Below are 26,323 nucleotides of genomic sequence, written 5' to 3'. Positions count from 1 at the left end.
AGGAAGAGACCCAAGAAGTATCGAAAGCTTGCTTTGTAACATCATTTATTTTATTTTTGTTAGCCATTAAAACGTATTAAAACTACAAGATTATCTTGTTTTTCCCACTGAGAGGCATCTTACTGCTTCTAGACACACACTTTCTCTTTGTTCAGGTCTCCTGGTGTGGGCCACAGTCTCTCACCACTTTCTCAAATCATGGTCCGAGTTCATGCCGCGACTCCCCTCCAGCCACAGCTCCCAAAATTGCCTCAAACTATAGTACCACTTAGCGTCCTGGCTATTCTGACTCCATGACTAAGTGGCACACGTAGGGCACTGTGAGACACTGTTTCTCGGCTGCCTTTTTTTAATCATACTCAAACGTAGTGTTGTCCTCAGATAGTTTTAACTCAACTGTAGGAGGCAGGTATGAAGATTCAGGAAGAAGGTTTATTTTCCAGCTGAATTCTTGAAGATATGCACACATACAAAAGGTAAAAAAGAATTTTCAGAAACAGGGCTGCAAACATGAGCTTCTAAGATGGCTGATAGATGTTGAATGAGGTAGAAGAATGAAGAAGAAGGGAGGAGTTACTGACATCAGAGCTACATCAGAGAGAGGCAGATAGAGAGGAAGGATAAACTTCTAAAGAGATGAAATCTTACTGCATAGCAACGAAACACCGATATACAGTATAATAACACAATAATAATGCAATACTGTCTGTATGATTCCCAAATCATTGGGCATGACACTGGCCACGGCTGCTCCCTTGGTGTGTCATGAGCCATAGTGGTCTCAAGGCAGGCAGACCAATGCATTCGTTTTCTCAAGGTCACTACAGGGCGTCTCAGTCCAGGTTCCATCTTTAAGTCAGGGTATCCTTCCAATTAACTTAGATCCTTCAAGTACTAGATATTTCCAACTCTCTAATGTCAGGCTCAATTTTTCAGCTGTCTCGATCAGGTCTTTAGGCCTCTTGTTCGCTAACTTTAGTGCTAGGGCAACATTCCCTGATCATGTCAAGATTTTTGCATATTTCTCCAGCTTCATGGACTCAACAGCAACTGTGGCTTGTTTGAAATGTATCTTTATTGGCCCCATGTGAGTGATAGTGTGGTTTGATTAAAAACTAATTTTGTTTTTACAGAAATAATATGCAAATAAATGTTTATATAACTATAAAATATGATATTTTACAGCTTTCTGAGAAGTATGGAGAAATATTTACTTTGCACTTTGGACCCAATAAAAAGGTGATACTTGCTGGATATAAGATGATAAAAGAAGCACTTGTTACTCAAGCTGAGGATTTTGGACAACGGGCGATTGCTCCAATCTTCGATGTTTTTTCTAATGGACATGGTAATTATAGAACTATAATATTGTGCATTCTATGAATCAAAAATTCCACAATGGTGAAAGTCCAGTAACTATAGCTGATTCTGCAAATTGAAGATTAACTAAAAACATCAACAAACGTCATTTATGAGCAAATGTTATGAATTGAAAAAGACTTAACACCTATGCTAATTCTTAAAAGTTGTGTGATGACTGCTGAATGCCATAGTGGCTATTGACTTTACTTCTGCATTATTCTTGCTCCTACTTCATCATTGTCATCATTCTATTTCCTTTTTATCCTTCTTTTCTCTTATTTATTTTTTAAAAAAGTTATTGAATTTTGCACAAAATAATATACATTAAAATGACACTGCTAATATTTACTGAACAAATACAGGGTAACAAAAACCCAAACTTTTTTTTATTAGTCAAGGGTGAACATGAAGAAGAAAAACACAAAAAAAGGGAGGGGATGGAGACGTTCAGGTCTTTCCTAGAAAGTAGCCAGCAGTCCACTATTTTATTTTAATTTACATTTACATTCAACTTCTACTTCTATACATCATTCATCTTCTGTTTCCTTCTTCTCATTCTTCTTCTTTATCATCATCATGTTATTCTTCTTACTTTTTATTTTTCCTCTTTCCTTTGATTTTATATTCCTTCTGTTTTTTTCTCTTTATCAATTATTTATCTACAGTTGTGCTTAAAAGTTTACATACCCCAGTAGAATTTTTACTTGTTTCAGAGAATATGAATGTTAACAAAAAACTTTTTCTCCACTCATGGCTACTGGTTGGGTGAAGCCATTTATTGTCAAACTACTGTGTTTTCTCTTTTTAAATCTTCTTGACAACCAAAAATATCCAAATGACGCTGATCAAAAGTTCACATACCCCCGTTCTTAATACCGTGTATTGCCCCCTTTAACATCAATGACTGCTTGAAGTCTTTTGTGGTAGTTGTGGATGAGGTTCTTTATTTTCTCAAATGGTAAAGCTGTACATTCTTCTTGGCAAAAAGCCTTGAGTGAACTGCTCGCTTGAGATCTCCCCAGAGTGGCTCAATGATATTGAGGTCAGGAGACTGAGATGGCCACTCCAGAACCTTCACTTTGTTCTGCTGTAGCCAATGACAGGTCGACTTGGCCTTGTGTTTTGGATCGTTGTCATTTTGGAACGTCCAGGTACATTACATGTGCAGCTTCCAGGCTGATGAGTGCAAATGTACCTCCAGTATTTGCTGATAATGTGCTGCATTCTTCTTTCCTTCAACTTTTACCAAGTTTCCTGTGCCTTTGTAGCTCACACATCCCCAAAACATCAGCGATCCACCTCCGTGCTTTACAGTAGGAATGATGTTCCTTTCATCATAGGCCTTGTTGACCTCTCTCCAAATGTAATATGTTACGCTCGTGCCTGGACTGACTGGCATGAGCGTGATTAGTGATCCCACTGGACCATGAACCGAGGAGTGCCTGGAGGGGCGTAACTAAGTATCAACTCGGTCCGACCTTGGTCACACGGCGGCTCAGTCGACTCCGTGAACCAAGGAGGAACCGAGCAGAGGGACCAGGTGATACTCGAGGTCAGACCCCGGTCACAGTTGTTGACCCACACCGGGGAATGCCGGAACAGACAGGTTAGGCTGGCATACAGACAGGTGGGTACTGGCTGGCACGGCTGATATGAAGACAGGTGGGTATTGGCAGGCATGACTGGTATTCAGACAGGAGGGGATTGGGAGGCACGGCTGGCATGCAGACAGGTGGGCACTGGCAGGCACGGCTGGAATGCAGACAGGCGGGTACTGGCAGGTAGGAACGTAGGCAGGATAGGGACCAGTACAGACTGGGACACAGGAACGGAGCCGCAGGTGCGGTGGACAGCAGAGCAGAGCGAAACCGCAGATGCGGTGAACAAACAGAGCAGGGCGAAACCGCAGATGCGGTGAACTAGCCGAGCAGAGCAAAACCGCAGGTGCGGTGAACAAGCAGAGCAGAACAGAGCAGAAGGTGCAGGCAGACAGGACAGGGCTCTGTTCACATGGAACAGACTGGAAAATACAGGAAGATGGTTAGAACACAGGAGGTAGATACGGAGGAAGGGAAAGGGGACAAGCAGAACCAGATACACACCAGGTACTTACAATGAAGTAGCGCGTGGACACAAAACTCACAAACAGAAGTACAGAGACAGCGAGTTGGAGTTAGGTGCAGGCTTGGACCCTGCAGGAAAAGGGAAGGTTCGGACATAGAGACAAACAAGTAACGGGCTAGGACACTGTTCAGACAGGAACTGAACTGGGAACAAGATACAGGAACGAGCCTGGGAACTTAGCCCCCAGGGTGGCGGAAACAAACTAGAAGTCAGAGATACAGGTAGCGGCCCTGGATACTCAGCCCCCAGGGTGGCGGAAACAGACTAGAAGTCAGAGATACAGGTAGCGGCCCTGGGTACTCAGCCCCCAAGGTGGCCAAAACAGACTAGAAGTCAGAGATACAGGTAGCGGCCCTGGGTACTTAGCCCCCAGGGAGGAGGAAACAGACTAGAGTCAGGACAGGACCTGGCAACTCACAGTTGCACAGAACACACTGTAAGAAAGTGTTGCTCAGGCACCTCCTACTGGGTGGAGGGGGTTTAAGTATCCAGTGACTCACAGCATTAGGCTGGGGACGCATTAGGACAGCGCACACTATAGCTTTAAGAATCAGGAAGCAACAGCGCCGACGCCCTAAGCCAGCAAACAAGAGACATACAAACAGCAAGTACTGGAGCAAAGTGTGCAGCCTGGCCTGATAGGTAAGATTGCTGTCTTGCATGGTGGGAGATGGTAAGCCATGCAAGCACGCCGCCAGGGATGTTACATAATGTTTATGGTTGTGGCGAAAAAGTTCAATTTTGGTCTCATCACTCCAAATTATCTTGTTCCAGAAGTTTTGAGGCTTGTCCCTGTGCTGTTTGGCGTATTGTAGTCGAGATAATTTGTGGCATTTTCGCAGTAATGGCTTTCTTCTGGCGACTCGACCATGCAGCTCATTTTTCTTCAAGGGCCTCCTTATTGTGCATCTTCAAACAGCCACACCGCTAATTTTCAGAGAGTCCTGAATTTCAGCTGATGTTATTTGTAGGTTTTTCTTTGCATCCCAAAGCACGTTGCAGCACATTATCAGCAAATACTGGAGGTAAATTTGCACTCATCAGCCTGGAAGCTGCTCATTGTACGTACTTGGATGCTCCAACATGACAACGATCCAAAACACAAAGCCAAGTCGATCTGTCTTTGGCTACAGCAGAACAAAGTGAAGATGCTGAAATGGCCATCTCAGTCTCTTGACCTCAATATCATTGAGCCACTCTGGGGAGATCTCACTAGACAGCCCAGGAATTTACAGGAACTGGAGTCTTTTTGCCAAGAAGAATGTACAGCCTTACCATCTGAGAAAATAAAGAACCTCATCCCCAACTACCACAAAAGACTTCAAACTGTCATTGATGTTAAAGGGGGCAATGCACAGTATTAAGAACTGGGGTATGTGAACTTTTGATCAGGGTCATTTGGATGTTTTTGGTTGTCATTAAAATTTAAAAAGAGAAAACAGTAGTTTGGCAATAAATGGCTTCACCCAACCAATAACCATGAGTGGAGAAAAAGGTTTTTTGTTATCATTCATATTCTCTGAAACAAGGCCAAGAAAGCAAAAATTCTGCCGGGGTATGTAAACTTATGAGCACAACTGTACTTCATCATTGTCTTTTTCATTTTTTATGTTATCTTCACCTTATCTCCTTCCTGAATTCTTTTCCATCTCCTTCATCATCATTATAATAATCATCTACATTACTCTTCCTTTACCTTTTCTTCCCCATCTTTGTCATTATCATCTTCAGTCTACTTTTCTTCCTTTCTCATTTTTTCTTTCTCTTCCATCATCCTCTTCTCCAGCTTTCTTCTTCAGCTTAATCATCATCATCATCATTATTTTCAATCTCTCTTTCTTTTCCTGTTTTTTTTTCCTTATCTTACCTTTGGTCTTTTTTGGTCTTCTTAGTTCTTCCTTTTTTTTTGTTTTCTTCTTCTTCTTCTTTCTCAAAGCTAGTAGAATTATTACTATGTGTGACATCTCAATGGTCTATTTACATGCATTTTCTTATGTATGGATATCAGGGTCGGTCTGGGCTGGCGGGATACCGGGAAATTTCCCGGTGGGCCCCGCCCCCTGCTGCAGAGTAGAGGGGGGAGAAGAGAACAAAAAAAAATCCTGCGGTTTTAAGGGGCACGGGCCCTTTAAAAGCGCAGGCACAGTGTATGCAGGGACGCGCGCACGCAGCGTTCATTACCTGAACCACCGCGGAGCACGTCCCAGTGAAGCAGCTGAAGCTGCGTGTCTCCTTTCGCCGGCCGGCTTATGACGTCATCGTCATGCGCCTGCTGTGAAGGAGGCGCGCAACTCAGGAGGAGGACACCGCACGGGATCGCAGGAAGGTAAGAGGTGTGTGTGTGTGTGTGTGTGTGTGTAATGGTCTGGACACACAAGGCGGGGGCCAGCAGGACACACAAGGGGGGGCCCAGCTGGACAGACCCACAAGGGGGGGGCCCAGCTGGACAGACACACAAGGGGGGGCCCAGCTGGACAGACACACAAGGGGGGGCCCAGCTGGACAGACACACAAGGGGGGGTCCAGCTGGACAGACACACAAGGGGGGTCCCAGCTGGACAGACACACAAGGGGGGGCCAAGTTGGACAGACACACAAGGGGGGGGCCCAGCTGGACAGACACACAAGGGGGGGCCCAGCTGGACAGACACACAAGGGGGGGCCCAGCTGGACAGACACACAAGGGGGGCCCAGCTGGACAGACACACAAGGGGGGCCCAGCTGGACAGACACACAAGGGGGGGCCCAGCTGGACAGACACACAAGGGGGGCCCAGCTGGACAGACACACAAGGGGGGGCCAAGTTGGACAGACACACAAGGGGGGGCCCAGCTGGACACACGAGGGGGGGCCAAGCTGGACACACGAGGGGGGAACCCTGGCTGGACACGCAAGGGGGGGGGCCCTGGCTGGACACGCAAGGGGGGGAGCCTTGGCTGGACACGCAAGGGGGAGCCCTGGCAGGACACACAAGGGGGAACCAAGGTGGACCCAGGCAACGGGGGGTGGGCAGGATGGATATATGGGGGGCAGGATGGATATATGGGGGGGGGCAGGATGGATATATGGGGGGGCAAGATGGATATATGGAGGCCAGGATGGATATATGGGGGGGGCAAGCTGGACTTATGGAGGCCAGGATGGATATATGGGGGAGGGGGGGCAGGCTGAACACATGGAGGCCAGGATGGATATATGGGGGGGGACAGGCTGGACACATGGGGGGCTAGGATGAATATGTGGGGGGGAGCGGGCTCGATACACATGGGCTAGCATAAATATATGGAGGGGCACGCTGGATATATGGGGGGTGTCAGGATGGATATATGCAGGGGGTAAGGGCAGTATGGATATATGAGGGGAGAGGCTGGACACATGGAGGCCAGGATGAATATGTAGAGGGCAGGCTGGACACATGGAGGATATATGGGGGGGACATATGGGGGCGCAGGCTGGAAACATGGAGGCAAGGATGGATATGTGGGGGGGCAGACTGGCACATGGGGGGGCTAGGATGGGTATATGGGAGGGGGCAGACTCGATACACATGTGCTAGGATAAATATATGGAGGGATCACACTAGACAAATGGTGGCCAGAAGGGACATAAGGGGGTGCCTGGCTAGACAAGGGACTTAATTACTGTTTGGGAGCCAGATTGAGGAACATACTTTATTAGTTTATGGTGACCAGTGGGGAACATTATTACTTTAGATTCCAATTATTATTACATTATTACTTCTGTAATATAATGTACTTTTTAGGAAATTGTTTTCCATGGGATGGGACAAAAGAGAGGTCCTGTTACTGTGCAGGACGGCACTATGTTGCTTTTTTTCTTCAACTGGTGTAGTGTAGAGGTCGGGGGGGGAAAGTGGGAATATTCTCTAGAAGAGATCAGTTATTAATAACTGTGTGTTATTTTCTGCAGAGATGATTCCTGGCTGGAAGAAGTGATGACTGTCTGTGCCAGATGAAGAAGAAAAGCGAAGATGAAGGACTTCACCTAGAGACATCACTGGTGAGTCAGTGTATTACATGTACACTTACACTACACACGTGGTCAAAATTGTTGGTACTCCTCGTTTAATGAAAGAAAAACCCACAATGGTCACAGAAATAACTTCAATCTGATAAATTACAAATTTTTGAAAATGAAGAGATGAAGGTCAGACATTGATTTTCTGCTTCCACAGAATTTAAAAAAAAATTAACCTCATGAAATCGGCCTGGACAGAAATGATGGTTCTTCTTCTTAACTTAATATTTTGTTGAACCTTTTGAGGCAATCACTGCAATCAAACGATTCCTGTAACTGTCAATGAGACTTCTGCGCCTCTCGACAGGTATTTTGGCCGACTCCTCATGAGCAAACTGCTCCAGTTGTCTCGTGTTTGAAGGTTGCCTTTTCCAGAATGTTTCAGCTCTTTCCAAAGATGCTCCATAGGATTTAGGTCAGGGCTCATAGAAGCCACTTCAGAATAGTCCAATGTTTTCCTCTTAGCCATTCTTGGGTGTTTTTAGCTGTGTGTGTTTTGGGTCATTATCCTGTTGCTAGACCTGCGACTGAGACCAAGCTTTCTGACACTGGGCAGCACATTTCTCTCTAGAATCCCTTGATAGTCTTGAGATTTCATTGTACCCTGCACAGATTCAAGACACCCTGTGCCAGGTGCAGCAAAGCAGCCCCAGAACATAACAGAGCCTCCACCATGTTTCACAGTAGGGACAGTGTTCTTTTCTTGATATGCTTCATTTTTCCATCTGTGAACATAGAGCTGATGTGCCTTGCCAAAAACTTCAATTTTTGTCTCATCTGTCCATAGTACATTCTCCCAGAAGCTTTGTGGCTTGTCAACATGTAGTTTGGCAAATTCCAGTCTGGCTTTTTTACTATTTTTTTTTTCAACAATGGTGTTCTCCTTGGTCGTCTTACATAAAGTTCACTTTAGATCAAACAATGGTGGATAGTACGATCTGACACTGATGTTCCTTGAGCTTGAAGTTCACCTTTAATCTCTTTAGAAGTTATTCTGGGCTCTTTTGTTACCATTCATATTATCCGTCTCTTTGATTTGTCATCAATTTTCCTCCTGCACCCACGTCCAGGGAGGTTGGCTACAGTCCCATGGATCTTAAATTTCTGAATAATATGTGCACCTGTAGTCACAGAAACATCAAGCTGCTTGGAGATGGTCTTATAACCTTCACCTTTTAACATGCTTTTCTATAATTTTCTTTCTAATCTCCTGAGACAGCTCTTTCCTTTGCTTCTTCTGGTCCATGTTGAGTGTGGTACACACCATGTCACCAAACAACACAGTGAGTATCTGTAGCCCTATATACAAGCACAGTGAGTATCTGTAGCCCTATATACAAGCACAGTGAGTATCTGTAACCCTATATACAGGCACAGTGAATATCTGTAACCCTATATACAGGCACAGTGAGTATCTGTAACCCTATATACAGGCACAGTGAGTAACTGTAACCCTATATACAGGCACAGTGAGTATCTGTAGCCCTATATACAGGCACAGTGAGTATCTGCAGCCCTATATATAGCACAGTGAATATCTGTAGCCCTATATACAGGCCCACTGACTGATTACAAGATTGTAGACACCTGTGATGCTAATTAGTGGACACAACTTTATTTAACATGTCCCTTTTGTCACATTATTTTCAGGGGTACCATCATTTCTGTCCAGGCCGATTTCATGAGTTTAATTTTTTTTTTTAATTCAGTGGAAGCAGAAAAGCAATGTCTGACTTTCATTTGTTCATTTTCATAGATTTTTAATTTATTATTACTTTTGTCAGATTCAAGTTATTTCTGTGACCATTGTGGGTTTTTCTTTCATTAAACGAGGGGTACCAACAATTCTGACCACGTGTGTATATAGTATATACAGAACTCCTGTGTATGTCACTGGTGATCACTATATTATGTATACACTATATACAGAGCTTCTGTGTATAATGTCACTTGTGACCACTGTATTACCTGTGCAATATATACAGAGCTCCTGTGTATAATGTCACTGGTGACCACTGTATTACCTGTACACTATATACAGAGCTCCTGTGTATAATGTCACTGGTGACCACTGTATTATCTGTACACTATATACAGAGCTCCTGTGTATAATGTCACTGGTGACCACTGTATTACCTGTGCACTATACACTATGTACAGAGCTCCTGTGTATAATGTCACTGGTGACCACTGTATTACCTGTACACTATATACAGAGCTCCTGTGTATAATGTCACTGGTGACCACTGTAATACCTGTACACTAAATACAGAGCTCCAGTGTATAATGTCACTGGTGATCACTGTATTACCTGTACACTGACACTCTATACAGAGCTCCTGTGTATAATGTCACTGGTGAACCCTGTATTACCTGTACACTGACACTATATACTGAGCTCCAGTGTATAATGTCACTGGTGGTCACTGTATTACCTGTACACTGTACACTATATACAGAGCTCCTGTGTATAATGTCACTGGTGATCCCTGTATTACCTGTACACTGACACTATATACAGAGCTCCTGTGTATAATGTCACTGGTGATCCCTGTATTACCTGTACACTGACACTTTATACAGAGCTCCTGTGTATAATGTCACTGGTGGTAATAACAGTGTTGTTAGTATTGTGGTTTGTATTCATGATCAGTATTGTAGTATTTGGTCACTTTGGGGTGGTAATATGTGGTCTGGTCATGGTGTGGCCGTATTTGTTCCTTGTATGTAGTATTATTCGGTCACTATGTCGTGGTAATATGTGATCTAGTCATGGTGTGGCGATATTTGTCTCTTTTGTATGTGGTATTATTGGTGTTGATATAGTGGACTGTGTTGTGTATGGCAGTCATTTTGTTCTTGCTGATATTAACTAGGAAAAGATTTTTTTCCATTAGGCCACAGCCCCACCATCAGTATTCGGTCAGTATTTTTTCTCAGGAGTAGCTGCCAAAACCAGGAGTGGGTGATAAATACAGAATTGGTGACTTGTTTCTATTATACCTTTTCTCTGATTATTCCTCACCTGGTTTTGGCTCCCACTCCTGAGAAAAATTACTGATCAAATACTGATAGTGGGGCCGCAGCCTTAGAGATTAAATACTTGGACCAGAGCGGCAGAGATGCACTTACAGGGGTTCTCCGGTGAAAACAAGTAATCACCTCTCCACAGGATCAGTGATGATATTGATTGGTGGGGGTCTGACTGCTGGGACACAATCGGCAGAATGTGGAGCTTTTCTCCCCATTAGACTGGAGCGGCATGTGAGATGCGACCACTCATCCAGTCATTCCCTCAGTGACTGTGAGCGCTGCTCTTTTTTTGAAGCTGCATTTTAAAATGGGGATAAGTGTCCTGTCAGGGATGAAACTTCCCCATTCTTCTGATAGGCGCCTTTTCCAATGTTCGGACCCAAACGATCAATAAGTGATCACCGATCCTGTGGATCCCATGGATCGGTGATAACTTGTTTTAACCAAAGAAGCCCTTTAATGCAAACTACCGTAATTGTACATCCCAGTTATAGTGGTGCACAGTAGATGTGCAGGAGCCGCCAGTCAATGCTCCACTATAACAGGGATAGCGGATAACAGATATTTGCATATGGCTGTAAGTGGGCCCCTAGAGTCAGTTCTCCCTGTGGGCCCCAGACACCCCAGTCCGACCCTGATGGATATTATTTATAAATCCAATTGTTAAGTCATGGAATTCAACTTCTTCAACATTTAAAGAAACCACTCATTGAATTGTTTGGGTTACAAGTCTACTTTTTATTTAGTATGATTAATTCATTCTTTTTCCTATATAACTATATTTTAGGTATATCATTTTCTAATGGAGAAGTATGGAAATCCATGAGGAGGTTCACAATATCAACACTTCGAGACTTTGGAATGGGGAAGAAAAGTGTGGAAGCCAGAATTCAAGATGAATTAATGCCCCTTATAGAAAGTTTTAAATCTTACAAAGGTAATATATATATTTCCCATACATCTCATAGCTTTTATACAATCTACCGTATTTTTCGGACTATAAAACGCACCGGACCATAAGACGCACCTAGGTTTTAGAGGAGGAAAATAAAAAAATTAAAATTTAAGCAAAAAATGTGGTTATGATGCACTTTTAAGGGGGAGGGGGTCTTCTGCTGACACTGGTAAAGGGGTAATGTCCCCCAATTCTGACAATATCCCCCATCCTGGTATATATGCTGCCCCCCTTCCTTTTATATATGGTCCCCATCCCCCATCCTGGTATGCCTGGCATCCCTCCATCCTGGTATGCATGGCACCCCTCATCCTTATCCTGGTATGCATGGCACCCCTCATACCTATCCTGATATGCATGGCACCCATCTTCCCTGTCCTGGTATGCATGGCACCCATAATCCCTGTCCTGGTATGCATGGCACCCCTCATCCCTGTCCTGGAATGCATGGCACCCCTAATCCCTATCCTGTTATGCATGTCACCCCTAATCCCTGTCCTGGTATGCATGGCGCCCCTAATCCCTGTCCTGGTATGCATGACACCCCTCATCCCTGTCCTGGTATGCATGGCACCCCTCATCCCTGTCCTGGTATGCATGGCACCCCTCATCCCTGTCCTGGTATGCATGGCACCTTTCATCCCTGTCCTGTTATGCATGGCACCCCTAATCCCTGTGCTGGTATGCATGGAACCCCTAATCCCTATCCTGGTATGCATGGCACCCCTAATCCCTGTCCTGGTATGCATGGCTCCCCTAATCCCAGTCCTGGTATGCATGGCACCCCTAATCCCTATCCTGGTATGCATGACACCCATCATCCCTACCCTGGTATGCATGGCACCCCTCATCCCTTTCCTGGTATACATGGCACCCCTCATCCCTGTCCTGGTATGCTTGGCACCCCTAATCTCTGTCCTGGTATGCTTGGTACCCCTCGTCCCTGTCCTGGTATGCATGGCACCCCTCATCCCTGTCCTGGTATGCTTGGCACCCCTAATCCCTGTCCTGGTATGCATGGAACCCCTAATCCCTGTCCTGGTATGCATGGTACCCCTAATCCCTGTCCTAGTATGCATGGTCCCCCTAATCCCCATCAGGCTGCACATTAAAAAAATAAACACTCCTACTCACCTCTCTTCTCTCTCCTCCAGCGCTGCGTCCGGTCTGCCTGCATTGATCTCTCCATGTGAGCCGCGCATGACGTAACTGCCATGCGCGGCTCACATGGAGAGATCAGCTGCCGGAAGTCACTGCTCCCCACGCCTGGACTGTGTGCACGGGGAGCAGTGACTTCACTCTCCTTCATAGCCGACACACAGCGGAGCCGCGCCGCAGCTGCTGCCGGCTATCTCCTGTGCCCGCTCATTAAAGGGCATGAATATTCACCCCCTCCCCACGCCCATGGGCGTGGAGAGAGGTTGAATATTCATGCCCTTTAACTGCGGGCACAGGAGATAGCCGGCAACAGCAGCAGCCGCAGCGCGGCAACACTGTATACCGCTATTAAGGAGCTTGAATATTCAGTGAATATTCATTTTCTTTAGCAGCGAGGACAGTGTAGGCTGCAGCGGGCGGCTGCTGCCTCCTGTTCCCCGCTCCTCCACCGATACCGCTCCCCCCACACCACACATAAATATACACACACCCCCAACATTCGGACTATAAGACGAACCCCCCATTTTACTCCAAAATTTTGGAGGAAAAAAGTGCGTCTTATGGTCCGAAAAATACGGTAGTTTTTTGTCTGTCTCGCTCTCCAACCCAGTCTACAGAATCCAAATTGACAATCCGCACCACAGTTAAAGTTCAATGCTACTCATAGGCTTTCTACAAACTCCCCATTCACATATAGTGGATGCTTCCACTATGTATTTTAGGATATGCCACAAAGTGTCAAGTTTTTGATTTATATACAGTACAGACCAAAAGTTTGGACACACCTTCTCATTTAAAGATTTTTCTGTATTTTCATGACTATGAAAATTGTACATTCACACTGAAGGCATCAAAACTATGAATTAACACATGTGGAATTATATACTTAACAAAAAAGTGTGAATTAACTGAAAATATGTCTTATATTCTAGGTTCTTCAAAGTAGCCACCTTTTGCTTTGATGACTGCTTTGCACACTCTTGGCATTCACTTGGGGACACTTTCAAAGTTTGCCCAATTTTTCGGACTGACTGACCTTCATTTCTTAAAGTAATGATGGCCACTCGTTTTTCTTTACTTAGCTGCTTTTTTCTTGCCATAATACAAATTCTAACAGTCTATTCAGTAGGACTATCAGCTGTGATCCACCAGACTTCTGCACAACACAACTGATGGTCCCAACCCTATTTATAAGGCAAGAAATCCCACTTATTAAACCTGACAGGGCACACCTGTGAAGTGAAAACCATTTCCAGTGACTACCTCTTGAAGCTCATCAAGAGAATGCCAAGAGTGTGCAAAGCAGTCATCAAAGCAAAAGGTGGCTACTTTGAAGAACCTAGAATATAAGACATATTTTCAGTTGTTTCACACTTTTTTGTTAAGTATATAATTCCACATGTGTTAATTCATAGTTTTGATGCCTTCAGTGTGAATGTGCAATTTTCATAGTCATGAAAATACAGAAAAATCTTTAAATGAGAAGGTGTGTCCAAACTTTTGGTCTGTACTATATGCTGGAAATTTGCATCACATTTTTCTGCACATGGAAAGCTTCTGCAGCATCTAAACATGTCATTAGGATTTCAATTGTCATCCTGGCTGAGTTTACTCCAATGAAATTATATCTAAGGTGACACAGTCATCTACAGGACATTATTTTAATTTGGGTTTACAAATGTCTTTTCATATTGAGTAACAGTTTAATTTTACATTTTTTCATTTTTTTTATTTATATTTTAACTTTTTTTTGTTATTCTTCTAGGCAAACCATTCAATACTGACCTGCTGATAAACAGTGCAGTTTCCAATGTAATCTGCCCTATTATCTTTGGGAAAAGGTTCGAGTATGATGACCCAACATTTCAAAAATTAATCAAAATGTTAGCTGAAAATGACATTCTGATTGGTACACCCAAAGTGATGGTAAGAAAACCATCAGATCTTATATCTAAACTTTTTAGTGAATTCTTAGAATAGTTTCAGGATAACTTTCATGACTAATGGCAGTGCAATCATGAGCTCAGACAATTAGACTCAAACTCATTTCTTGGTTTTCACCCACTACTCTCCAGTCGCTTCATTTATAAATGAAAAGTGCACTATTTATTAGATGATAATGTGCAAACTTGGTTCCCATAAATAATGCCTTCAATTCAAGAATTTATTTATTTATCTTACTCACTTATATAGCGCCATTAATTCCACAGCACTTTACAGACATTATGGGCACTGTCCCCATTGGGGCTCACAATCTAAACTCTCTATTAGTATGTCTTTGGAATGTGGGAGGAAACCTATGCAAACACAGAGAGAACATACAAACTCCTTGCAGATGTTGTCCTTTGTGGGATGTGAACCCAGGACCCCAGTGCTGCAAGGCTGCAGTGCTAACCACTGAGCCACCGTGCTGCCAGTGCAATATCCAAGTATTCTGTTTCCTCTTTCTCATATTCAGTTGGTTACTGTACCAGATCAGAACAGTCCTTCTCAGACACTCACTACATATATACAGTGGGTACAAGATGAACATAATAGGGAGTTTAGGAGAACCGACTGCTTTGCCCTATGGGGTTCCAAAATTTCTGTTGGTGGTCCTGTATAGATTATTATTATGCATTGCAAAATGTACACTGTTTTAAACAGGGTGATTCAATCACTACTTTACCTGGAAAAATTGCTATAATGTGACGCTGAGTCAATTTTCACGGCCAGGCCATGAGACGGGATGGTCAAGGAGTCCGAACCCAAAGCCAGGAGGATACGTCATAAACAGAGGGAAGAGGTAAAGGCATAGTCAGGTAACGTACTGTGGGTCAGAATTCCAAGAGGACAGCAGATCAGAGCAGAACAGGTTAAACAGACGGATAGGCAGAACAGGGTCCAAGGTCAGGCAGCAGAAGATCAATAAACAGAACAAGGCACAGAGAACAAACCACACACTAGCTGAATGTACGTCTGGCAGAGATCGGGGACAAACAGCTCAGTTAAGTAGCCAGGCATTCACCTGGGATAATGAACACCTGAAGATAGCCAGTGCTTCCCAGTCTCAGATTGGACAGCCGAGCTGTCAGTAACCACACTGAGCTATTGCACGCCCCTGTACCAGATTGGACGGTCGAGCTGTCAATCACAGTACTGACAGCTCCAGCACGCCCCTGTACAAGATTGGACAGATGAGCTGTCAGCCACTGCGTCTCAGACACAGGGAGGGACTGGAACCGTGACTTATAACTTCTAAAAGAGATGATCTATCGTACTTGTAAAGATCTGAGGTTGAGGGTTTTAATAATCACCTAGACAAGTTAACGATGCAACAATATTTTATTCCTTACTAGAGATGAGCGGTGTTTGACTCGAACTGTTCACCAATCTCAAATTCGAGCTGTTTTGGGCGGTGTTCGAGACGTTCGACGAACCCGAACGATTTGCAAAAAATCCGGCTATTCGAGGTTATGTTCGATAACTGTTCGTGCACCAAAATCGTAACTGGATTTTTTCACAGTAATACTGTTAATCAATGTTAACAGACAGTTTCAGTGTAGAGTGGGCAGGGGGAGGGGCATGGGATGGATCTCTGCAGAAATAATGCCGATCTCCATTTTTTTTTCTTTCCCGCTTTTACAGTGGGGCGGTGCAGTCTGTCAGCCTATCAGCAGCGCACACACGCAGCAAAGTGCTTTTTTTCACACAAGCAAGGGCATGTGTCATTGGCTGTGTATGTCACATGTCCTTGCCCTATAAGACCCAGCCATTTTCCCTGTCGCCACCATTTTCTCACTGCTGCAGCTGAGTGTTAGACGGCACCGCTGCTGCTGTTAGCACTATATTGTGTAACTGTGAATTGCAAGCAAATTTTCTCTTAAATAGACAGAAAGGTTTAGGTAGTAGGGATTAGTTGTAATTGTAGCCCTTTTGACGGCTAGGTTAAAGCAGTTCCTAGCACTTTTTTCCAGGCAGGTCTGTGCCAGTGCTGTGCAAGTGTTTTTCACAGCATTTGGCTAAATCTAGCTAAGCCAATCCTTTTGGGCCTCTAGCAGTGTGTGTTAGTCAGGGGAGTAGCCTATCTGTGTTGCAAGCTACACCACCTGTGTATCTAATACCAATTTTTTACTGCAATTAGCCAAGTAAAACCTTTTGGGCATAGTAGCAGTGTCTGTTACTCATTGGAGTAGCCCATCTGTACCAAGCTATACCACCTTTGTATTTAATAAAAATTTTTTACTGCATCTAGCCCAGTAAATACTTTTGGGCCTGTAGCATTGTCTGTTACTCATAGTAGTAGCCCATCTGTACCAAGCTACACCACCTTTGTATTTAATAACAATTTTTTACTGCGTCTAGCCAGGTAAAACCTTTTGGGCATAGTAGCAGTGTCTGCTACTCATTGGAGTAGCCCATCTGTACCAAGCTACACCACCTTTGTATTTAATAACAATTTTTTACTGCATCTAGCCCAGTAAATACTTTTGGGCATAGTAGCAGTGTCTGTTACTCATTGTAGCAGCCTATCTCTACCAAGCTACACCACCTTTGTATTTAATAACAATTTTTTACTGCATCTAGCCAAGTAAAACCTTGTGGGCCTGTAGCAGTGTCTGTTACTCATTGTAGTAGCCCATCTGTAAAAAAGCTACACCACCTTTGTATTTAATAACAATTTTTTACTGCACCTAGCCAAGTAAAACCTTTCGGGCAGAGTAGCAGTGTCTGTTACTCATTGTAGTAGCCCATCTGTACCAAGCTACACCACCTTTGTATTTAATAAATTTTTTTTACTGCATCTAGCCCAGTAAAACCTTTCGGGCATAGTAGCAGTATCTGTTACTCATTGGAGTAGCCCATCTGTACCAAGCTACACCACCTTTGTATTTAATAACAATTTTTTACTGCATCTAGCCCAGTAAAACCTTTTGGGCATAGTAGCAGTGTCTGTTACTCATTGGAGTAGCCCATCGGTACCAAGCTACACCACCTTTGTATTTAATAACAATTTTTTACTGCATCTAGCCCAGTAAATACTTTTGGGCATAGTAGCAGTGTCTGTTACTCATTGTAGTAGCCCATCTGTACCAAGCTATACCACCTTTGTATTTAATAACAATTTTTTACTGCACCTAGCCAAGTAAAACCTTTTGGGCATAGTAGCAGTGTCTGTTACTCATTGTAGTAGCCCATCTGTACCAAGCTACACCACCTTTGTATTTAAAAACAATTTTTTACTGCATCTAGCCAATTAAAACCTTTTGGGCTTGTAGCAGTGTCTGTTACTCAGTGGAGTAGCCCATCATCTTCCGTTCTCCATCTAACCCCTCGGCTCTGTGGTGTCCGCTCTCCCTCCAGCTCTCTCCTTCTCACAGGTGGACTACCGCGTGTATTCACACTGTGGCGAATCTTTTGGGCCCAGGCATAAGAAGTTGTCGAGGTAATGGATAATATGTGCCCCCTTAGAAACGTCCATTACAACCCATTCGAGGAAGCAACTAAATGCCTCAAATAGTGAGCAGGATCTGGACCACCCCATGGGCAAACAGCGATCTATATAGTATGCTCCTTCCCAGAAGCAGCCCAATAGGTGGACACTATTCGGAGGCACAGGTAGTAAGTAACCAGAACGCTGCATCAATGTCTGTTTTGGCCATTGGGGTGACCCTTCCCAACTTCTTGATCCGCCTGATTGTCTTGTCAAAGGATGTACAGTATGTACTACTGTACTTGGTTCCGCGTCGATGTTGTCGTTTACTGACCTGCCCCTTGGATATGACAAATGGTGGATTAGTCCGAATGTATTGGGTTCCGTTTTTGGCACAACTCACAACGGGGATACCACTACGTCTTGTAAGGAAAGTGTTCTGAATGGAACCGCCATTCTACCTAAAGATATTTCTTTTTTTCATTTTCTTGTCACGACGTCTGGGTGTTGGTAGGCTGATTTTAGATTTTTACTCCAGCCTTTCTTGATTTTAGAAGGGCATGACATGCCTATATCTGTGTCTCCCCCTCCTTTTACTCCTCCACCTCTTTTCTTTTCGCATGACTATATGTACTTGTCACTTTTCCATGTGTTAGTTGTATCTTCTGAGCAGTTTGTCAGCTTTTGGACACCTTTGAAGGTGTTTTCTATGTGTTTCTATGTGTTTTTGTTTGCCTGCCATTGGTTTTAACGGTGTTCGACGGTGTTCGACGAACAGTTCGGCGGACACACCGGTCTTCGACGAACCGAACCCGAACACTATGGGGGTGGCTCAACTCTATTCCTTACATCAAAGTTTTACAACATCTCCAGGTAAATGGCCCAAATACAGTTCCGTCAGGCCTCAAGTTACCAACCTGGGATCAGTAGTTCCACTGATTTTGTATCAGTTGATACTCATTGTATCCCAACTTTTGGTTGGCCAAACTTTTGGTTGACAGCTCCGCCAGATCTACTTTCAGCACTCACACAATGGACTTAGTCGCTGTTTGAACAATGGTTAGGGGCTCCTGAGATACTAATGAGATTACTGGAATGCTGGACACTCTACAAATTAAATTAGTGCACATACTGACGAGCAAGCAGAACAATAAAACACAGGAAGAAATTACTAATAAAACATAACAATAAGAATCATGGCACTGGTGCTCCGTGATGGAGAAAGTCTGCTCCTCACTGTACTTAAATTTTGACTATACATTCCCTGGTTTATGAGAAACTGATGTTTTAAAGCAGGTGTTGAAAATGTTTACCGTTCGCATTCAAGCACACCTGTTCTATATTATCGAATGTATTCCGCAGGATGACTGCGGTCATAGCCTGAATTTCTCGCTGAATGTTCTATCGGATTGCCTGTAATGTTCATGGCTTGTTACTGTACATTTGACCCTTCAAATGGCCCCAAAAGAAAAAATCCAGCAATAACAAATTCTTTTCTCTTGGTCGGGCCCTTTCTTTTCCTGAATGACAGTTACTCTGTACGGGTGAACACAAATTTTCTTGGCTGCTCTTTGACATATGGAATGAGACATGCCTGTCTTCTGGGAAATCCAGTGCAACAATTTACGTGGAGATGCCATAAGTCACTGTTTCACATCTTGAATTGTTTCCTCAGACATTTTCGAAGGTCCTCCATCATGCCTATCCAGAAATGTTCCAGCTTATTCACCTATGACAGAATACAGGGTTTGGACAGCAGCTTTCGACCTCCAAACTTCTCTAGACGCTCACTTTGGCACCTCTTCAAGAACTCAGTTTTCCAATAAGTTTTCACAATGAAAACACACTCCTCCAAACTGTATCTGTACATGCAAGTGTTTCTCACTAAATTAGAATATCATCAAAAAGTTAATTTATTTCAGTTCTTCAATACAAAAATTGAAACTCATATATTATATAGAGTCATTACAAAAATCTCAGTAAACTAAAAAAATTAACAAAAAACACCTGCAAAGGCTTCCTAAGCATTTAAAAAGGTCCCTTAGTCTGTTTCAGTAGGCTCCACAATCATGGGGAAGACTGCTGACTTGACAGATGTCCAGAAGGCAGTCATTGATACATTCCACAAGGAGGGAAAGTCACAAAAGGTCATTGCTAAAGAAGCTGGCTGTTCACAGAGTGCTGTATCCAAGCATATTAATGGATACTTGAGTGGAAGAAAAAGGTGCACAAGCACGGGGTAACCGCAACCTTGAAAGGATTGTTAAGAAATAGCAATTAAAAAATTTGGGGGAGATTCGCAAGAAGTGGACTGCTGCTGGAGTCATTGCTTCAAGAGTCACCTAACAGAGACGTATCCAGGACATTGGCTACAAGTGTCGCAATCCTTGTGTCAAGTCACTCATGACCAATAGACAAAGCCAGAAGCTTCTTACCTGGGCCAAGGAGAAAAAGACCTGGACTGATGCTCAGTGGTCCAAGGTGTTGTTTTCAGGTGACAGTAAATTTTGCATTTCATTTGGAAATCAAGGTCCCAGAGTCTGGAGGAAGAGTGGAGAGGCCACAGTCCAAGCTGCTTGAGGTCTAGTGTGAAGTTTCCACAATCAGTGATGGTTTGGGGAGCCATGTCATCTGCTGGTGTAGGTCCACTGTGTTTTATCAAGACGAAAGTCAGCGCAGCCGTCTACCAGGAAATTTTAGAGCACTTCATGCTTCCTTCTGCTGACAAACTTTTTGGAGATGGAAATTTCATTCTCAAGCAGGACTTGGCACCTGTCCATACTGCCAAAAGTACCAATACCTGGATTACACACAACAGTATCACTGTGCTTGATTGGCCAGCAAACTCGCCTGATCTTAACCCCATAGAGAATCTATGGGGTATTGTCAAGAGGAAGATGAGAGACACCAGACTCAACAAAGCAGACGAGCTGAAGGCTGCTATCAAAGCAACCTGGGCTTCCATAACACCTCAGCAGTGCCACAGGCTGATCGCCTCCATGTCACGCCGCATTGATGCAGTAATTGATGCAAAAGGAGTCCCGACTAATTATTGAGTTCATTTACTGAACATACATTTCAGTAGGATATTTCGGATTTTAAAAACATTTTTAAATCTAGTGTTATAAAGTATTCTAATTTACTGAGATAATGACTTTTGTGTTTTCATTGGCTGTAAGCCATAATCATCAACATTAACAGAAATAAACACTTGAAATAGATCACTCTGTTTGTAATGACTCTATATAATATATGAGTTTCACTTTTTGTATTGAAGAACTGAAATAAATTAACTTTTTGATCACATTCTAATTTAGTGAGAAGCACTTGTAGTTGACAAATGAAAAAGGAATTCGGCAGGTGTGAAATGTCAGCACCGCACAAACTACTAACATGCTGAAAGGTGCTTGACTTAACTTAATCTTGCAGTGGAGACGACCAGCGCGGCGACAAGTCGGTGGGATCACTTGGCGTGAGGGTGTTTTTCGGCACTGTCACTGAGGTTCATCACTCTCTCAATTCTCATGAACCAAAGCAAGTGAGTCCAAATTTCATAGCGATAGAGCATCTCTTTTAAATGTTACAGCAATTTTGCCGAGTAATGTAGGAAGGTAATTACCTTGTATAATGAATATAAGTTATCATCTCATAGCGGTTCTTCATATTTCATATCACTGAATAAGGAGTGTTCTAATATTCTTACAAGTGTACAGTACAGAGCACCTTATAGTACACTATATAGTTCTTATAGAATGAGTTATTCTTCAATTAGTTAAGAACTAATTAACAAATAAAAAACATATATTTTTGTCCTTTAAACATCACTACTCTTTCATAAAGGCATTATCTGGGATTGTAACCTACTTAAAAGGGAACTTGTCACATTGCACATGCAGTCCGGTCTGTGGAACAGCACAGGACAGGGAAGGATACGGCAAGTAGAATGATATAAGGATTTGCTAGAAAAGATTCAGTATAACTTCTAGTTTGTTCATTGCAATCCTGGGTGCTTTTATGAGTCCAGTGGGTTGTCTTACTAGTGACTGACATCTCTGAATCAAAGTCATAAGCTGTCGACCGAATTGTCACCCGACGGCTTTCTCATAGAGAGCACAAGACCGCACTTGTGTATGGGAGAGTATGTAGAGATGTCAGTTAGCAGAACGATTGACTGAAGCATCGTACAGCCAACATTCAACTAATGTGCATTGTCGACGTTACTCTTTATGGAAAAAGGAGACCCTTTCTTCTTATCCTAGATTTCTTTTAATCGATTGTTTGATTGCATTGAGGTGATGTGTCCTCTCATTGAAACGTAGGCCCCAACTTCATGAGTTTTGCATAAAGGTTTTGTGTTTTTTTGTTTGTTTGTTTTTTGCACATAGAACACATACGAGTCGTATCTATTATAGTCTTTGACAGGGGTGGGCAATTAATTTTCCCAAAGGGCAACATGAGAGACCGTGACTGTTGTGGAACGACGAACCTATAGGCTAAAATTAATTCTGCTCTATATTAATATTAAAATATTAATCATAATTAGTTTATATTAATTTTATGACTTAATATTGAACAGAATAAATTAAGTATGCTCGCATCCCCCTATATGCTGTATGAGCCAACACACAGCCCCCTATATACTTTAAGATCCTCCACACAGTCTCCTATATACTGTATAATCCCCCACATAGCTTCTCATATACAGTACAGTATGATCCTCAAGTCGTGGTGGCTCTTCAGGTCGCATGGGTGCTAAGCCTTGCATAGCCTGGGCATTTTTTCAGATCGATAAAGATGACCCAACTCGTGTTATCTGTAACATTTGTCAGCAAAAGCTAAGTAGAGGCCAAAAAATACATAGTTTGAGTACTTCATGCATGAACCGGCACATGGACATGAAGCATAAGTTGCAGTGCGAAGCTCAGTGTGCTACAATGCGGCCTAGCCGGCCGGGCCAACCACCGTCTGCCATATCTTGTGCATCCGCGGCCTCTTCATCCTATGTGACTGGGGGGACAGCAGTCACACATGTTTTGGGGCGCAGACCTGCCACCTCTTTACCCGCAACAGCCAGCGTGATTGGCAGGTCATCATTTTCTTTGGAGGTGGTAACACCAGCTGGTGTTGAGCGCTGTCCGACATCGATAGCACCACCTTTGGATCAAGGCAACCTAACATGTCCGCCTGCATCTTCCTCACAGACCGGCAGTTTGCCGGGGAGACCCTTATCAAGCCCGTCTAAGCACAATAGCCAGCCCTCGGTCCCTCAGATGTGGACAAGTAAAAGACCATTTCCTCCTAGCCATGAGAAAGCTAAGAGGTTGAATTTCACCATCTGCAAGCTCTTGGCTACAGAAATGCTGCCTTTCCGCCTGGTGGACACAGAGGATTTTCGAGACCTTATGTCCGTCGCAGTGCCCCAGTACCAGATGCCCAGTCGGCACTACTTCTCAAAGAAAGGTGTGCCTGTGCTCCACCAGCATGTCGCACACAACATCACCGCTTCTTTGAGAAACTCTGTGTGTGACAGGGTGCATTTCACCACAGACACTTGGACGAGTAGGCATGGACAGGGGCGTTACATGTCGCTGACTGGGCACTGGGTAACTATGGTGACAGCAGGACAAGGGGCTGCTGTCCAAGTCTTGCCGTCCCCACGAGTTGTGCGTCAATCCTCTTTATCTCAAAGTTCCTCCACTGCTTCTGCCTCCTCAACCTCCTCTCGGTCTTCCACCTGCACCCAAAGCCTGTCTGGTCATGCCACAAGCTTTCTAACTGCGCAGAAGGGATTCTGCACACCTCCTTACTATGCTGGCAGTAGGGCTCAATGTCATCAGGCGGATTTTACTTTGAAATGTCTGGGAAATGTGAGTCACACAGCTGAGGAGTTGTGGTCAGCTCTGGAGAACCAATTTCATGAATGGTTGTCTCCACTGGACCTGAAACCAGGGAAGGCCGTGTGCGACAATGCTGCAAACCTGGGTGCGGCCCTTCGCCGGGGCAATGTCACACACGTGCCTTGTATGGCTCACATGTTGAACCTGGTTGTCCAGCAATTTTTAGCCCACTATCCCAGACTAGATGGCCTTCTGCAGAGGGCACGGTCGCTGTGTGCTCTCTTCCGCTGTTCGCATCCCGCAGCTCAGCGACTTACATCTCTACAGAAGTCGTTGGGCCTGCCACTTCACCGGCTAAAATGCGATGTGCCTACCCGGTGGAATTCAACTCTGCACATGTTGCAGCGACTGTGGCAGCACCGACAAGCCCTGGTGCAATACGTTCTGACGTATAGCCTGGGCCAACGAGATCCAGAGGTGGGGCAAATCACGCTGGAGGAGTGGTCTCAGATCAGGGACCTATGCACCCTTCTGCACAGTTTTGAAATGGCGACGAAGATGTTTAGTGCTGACGATGCCATTATCAGCATGACTATTCCGGTGATTTACATGCTGGAGCACATGTTAAACAGAATTCGGAGTCAGGTGGTGGCACAAGAGGAGGTGGAGGAAGTAGAGGAGGAGGAGTTGTATGCAGAAGGGCTAACATCTGCAAGGTTCAGACGATCGGCAGCACCAAGGCGGCAGGCATGTGAGGGTGGGGGAGATGGTTTTACCAGGGCGCATGGTAGCAGCCAAACTAGTGAGGAAGGTGCAGGAGCCCAGGAAGAAGTGGAGGACGAACTGATGGAAGACTCATCAGATGAGGGAGACCTTGATCACATTTCTGTTGTGCGAGGTTGGGGGGAGAGGACAGAGGAAGGAAGCATGATTGTTACCTCGCCACCAACACAACAGGGACTTGGTGCTCCTGGATGCGCAACACACATGAGTGCCTTCTTGCTGCACTACCTGCAACATGACCCTCGAATTGTGAGAATTAGAAATAATCCTGACTACTGGGTTGCCACACTGTTAGATCCCCGGTACAAAAGTAAATTTGCAGAAATTATTCCTGCCGTAGAAAGGGATGCACGCATGCAGGAGTATCAGCAGAGACTGTTGCAGAATCTTACATGTGCTTTTCCACAAAATACCAGTGGTGCACGTAGTGAATCTCACAGTTCCATCTTGCCAACCGTGGGACCGTCAAGTGTTCAGCACTCAAACCGTAACAGAACCACAGTATCTGCTGGTAACATCAATTTTGCGGAATCATTTCACCACTTTTTTAGCCCATCCTTTGCAAGGCCACAGGAGACAAGAAGTCTGACACATAGTCAACGCCTAGAGACGATGGTACAGGAGTATCTCCAAGTAAACATTGAAGCCATGACTGTGTCACTGGACCCTTGCTCTTTTTGGGCTTCCAATCTGGATAAATGGCCGGAGCTAGCCACTTATGCCTTGAAGATCATGTCATGCCCCGCAGCCAGCGTTCTGTCTGAACGTGTGTTCAGCGCTGCTGGTGGTGTGCTGACAGATAAGCGCACGCGGCTCTCCACTGATAATGTAGACAGACTCACGTTCATAAAGATGAACAAATCATGGATCCGAAACGACTTTTCTACCCCTGTGTCATCCTGGGGAGAGTAAAAGCTTGATGATTGGTTAAAATCACCCTACCAACCGTTTTATGCTTTCAAATTACTAATCATGTTTATCTGTATCTTGGCTGGAAAATAATTTGGGCTTTGTAGCAGTGTGCAGCACTGATTCTATTAGGCCATCTATAATAAGCTCCACCAGATTTAAAATTACTAATCATGTTTATCTGTATCTTGACTGGAAAATAATTTGGGCTTTGTAGCAGTGTGCAGCACTGATCCTATTAGGCCATCTATACTAAAGCTTCACCAGATTTAAAATTAATAATAATTTTTAGCTGCATCTAGCCCGGAAAATAATTTTGGGGCTCCGAGATGCGCAAGACACATAAGTGCCTTCTTGCTGCACTACCTGCAGCATGACCCTCATATTGTCAGAATTCGAAGTAATCATGACTACTGGGTTGCCACACTCTTAGATCCCCCAAACTTTTCGATCAACCTTTTCATTTTAATAAAGACCAAAAAAATGGTCATTTTTGAAATTATAAGCATTAGCAGGTTGTTAGAAACTGAAATCAAACAGTTTTCAACTCAAAACTTTATTCTAGGTGATGTTACATTTTCACATAGGACCCCTTGTTCGAAAGGAGCTTCTGAACTCTCTCGTCCATTGAATTTGTCAGGTTTTGGATGGTTTCTGCTTCAATTGTTTTGCATGAGGACAGAATACCCTCCCAGAGCTGTTGCTTCGATG

At 44.0% G+C, this 26,323-nt stretch overlaps 1 protein-coding gene across 2 annotated transcripts in view; it reads left to right on the top strand.

Annotated features, from left to right (window-relative positions):
- Window positions 1–26,323, top strand: part of LOC141162210 (cytochrome P450 2K1-like) — a 100,119-nt gene that overhangs the window by 4,454 nt on the left and 69,342 nt on the right. For both annotated transcript variants that reach the window (XM_073648067.1, XM_073648066.1), the window contains exons 2-4: window positions 1,186–1,348; window positions 11,345–11,494; window positions 14,436–14,596. In XM_073648067.1, coding sequence (XP_073504168.1) covers window positions 1,186–1,348; window positions 11,345–11,494; window positions 14,436–14,596 — 474 coding nt within the window. The remainder of the gene's footprint in view (window positions 1–1,185; window positions 1,349–11,344; window positions 11,495–14,435; window positions 14,597–26,323) is intronic.

Source organism: Phyllobates terribilis, unplaced genomic scaffold, assembly GCF_046119375.1.
Source record: "Phyllobates terribilis strain yellow unplaced genomic scaffold, ASM4611937v1 Scaffold_9__5_contigs__length_417890890, whole genome shotgun sequence".
Classification (NCBI taxonomy): Eukaryota; Metazoa; Chordata; class Amphibia; order Anura; family Dendrobatidae; genus Phyllobates; species Phyllobates terribilis.
The sequence above is the reverse complement of the archived record's forward strand: the minus strand, read 5'-3'. Positions and strand labels throughout refer to the sequence as shown.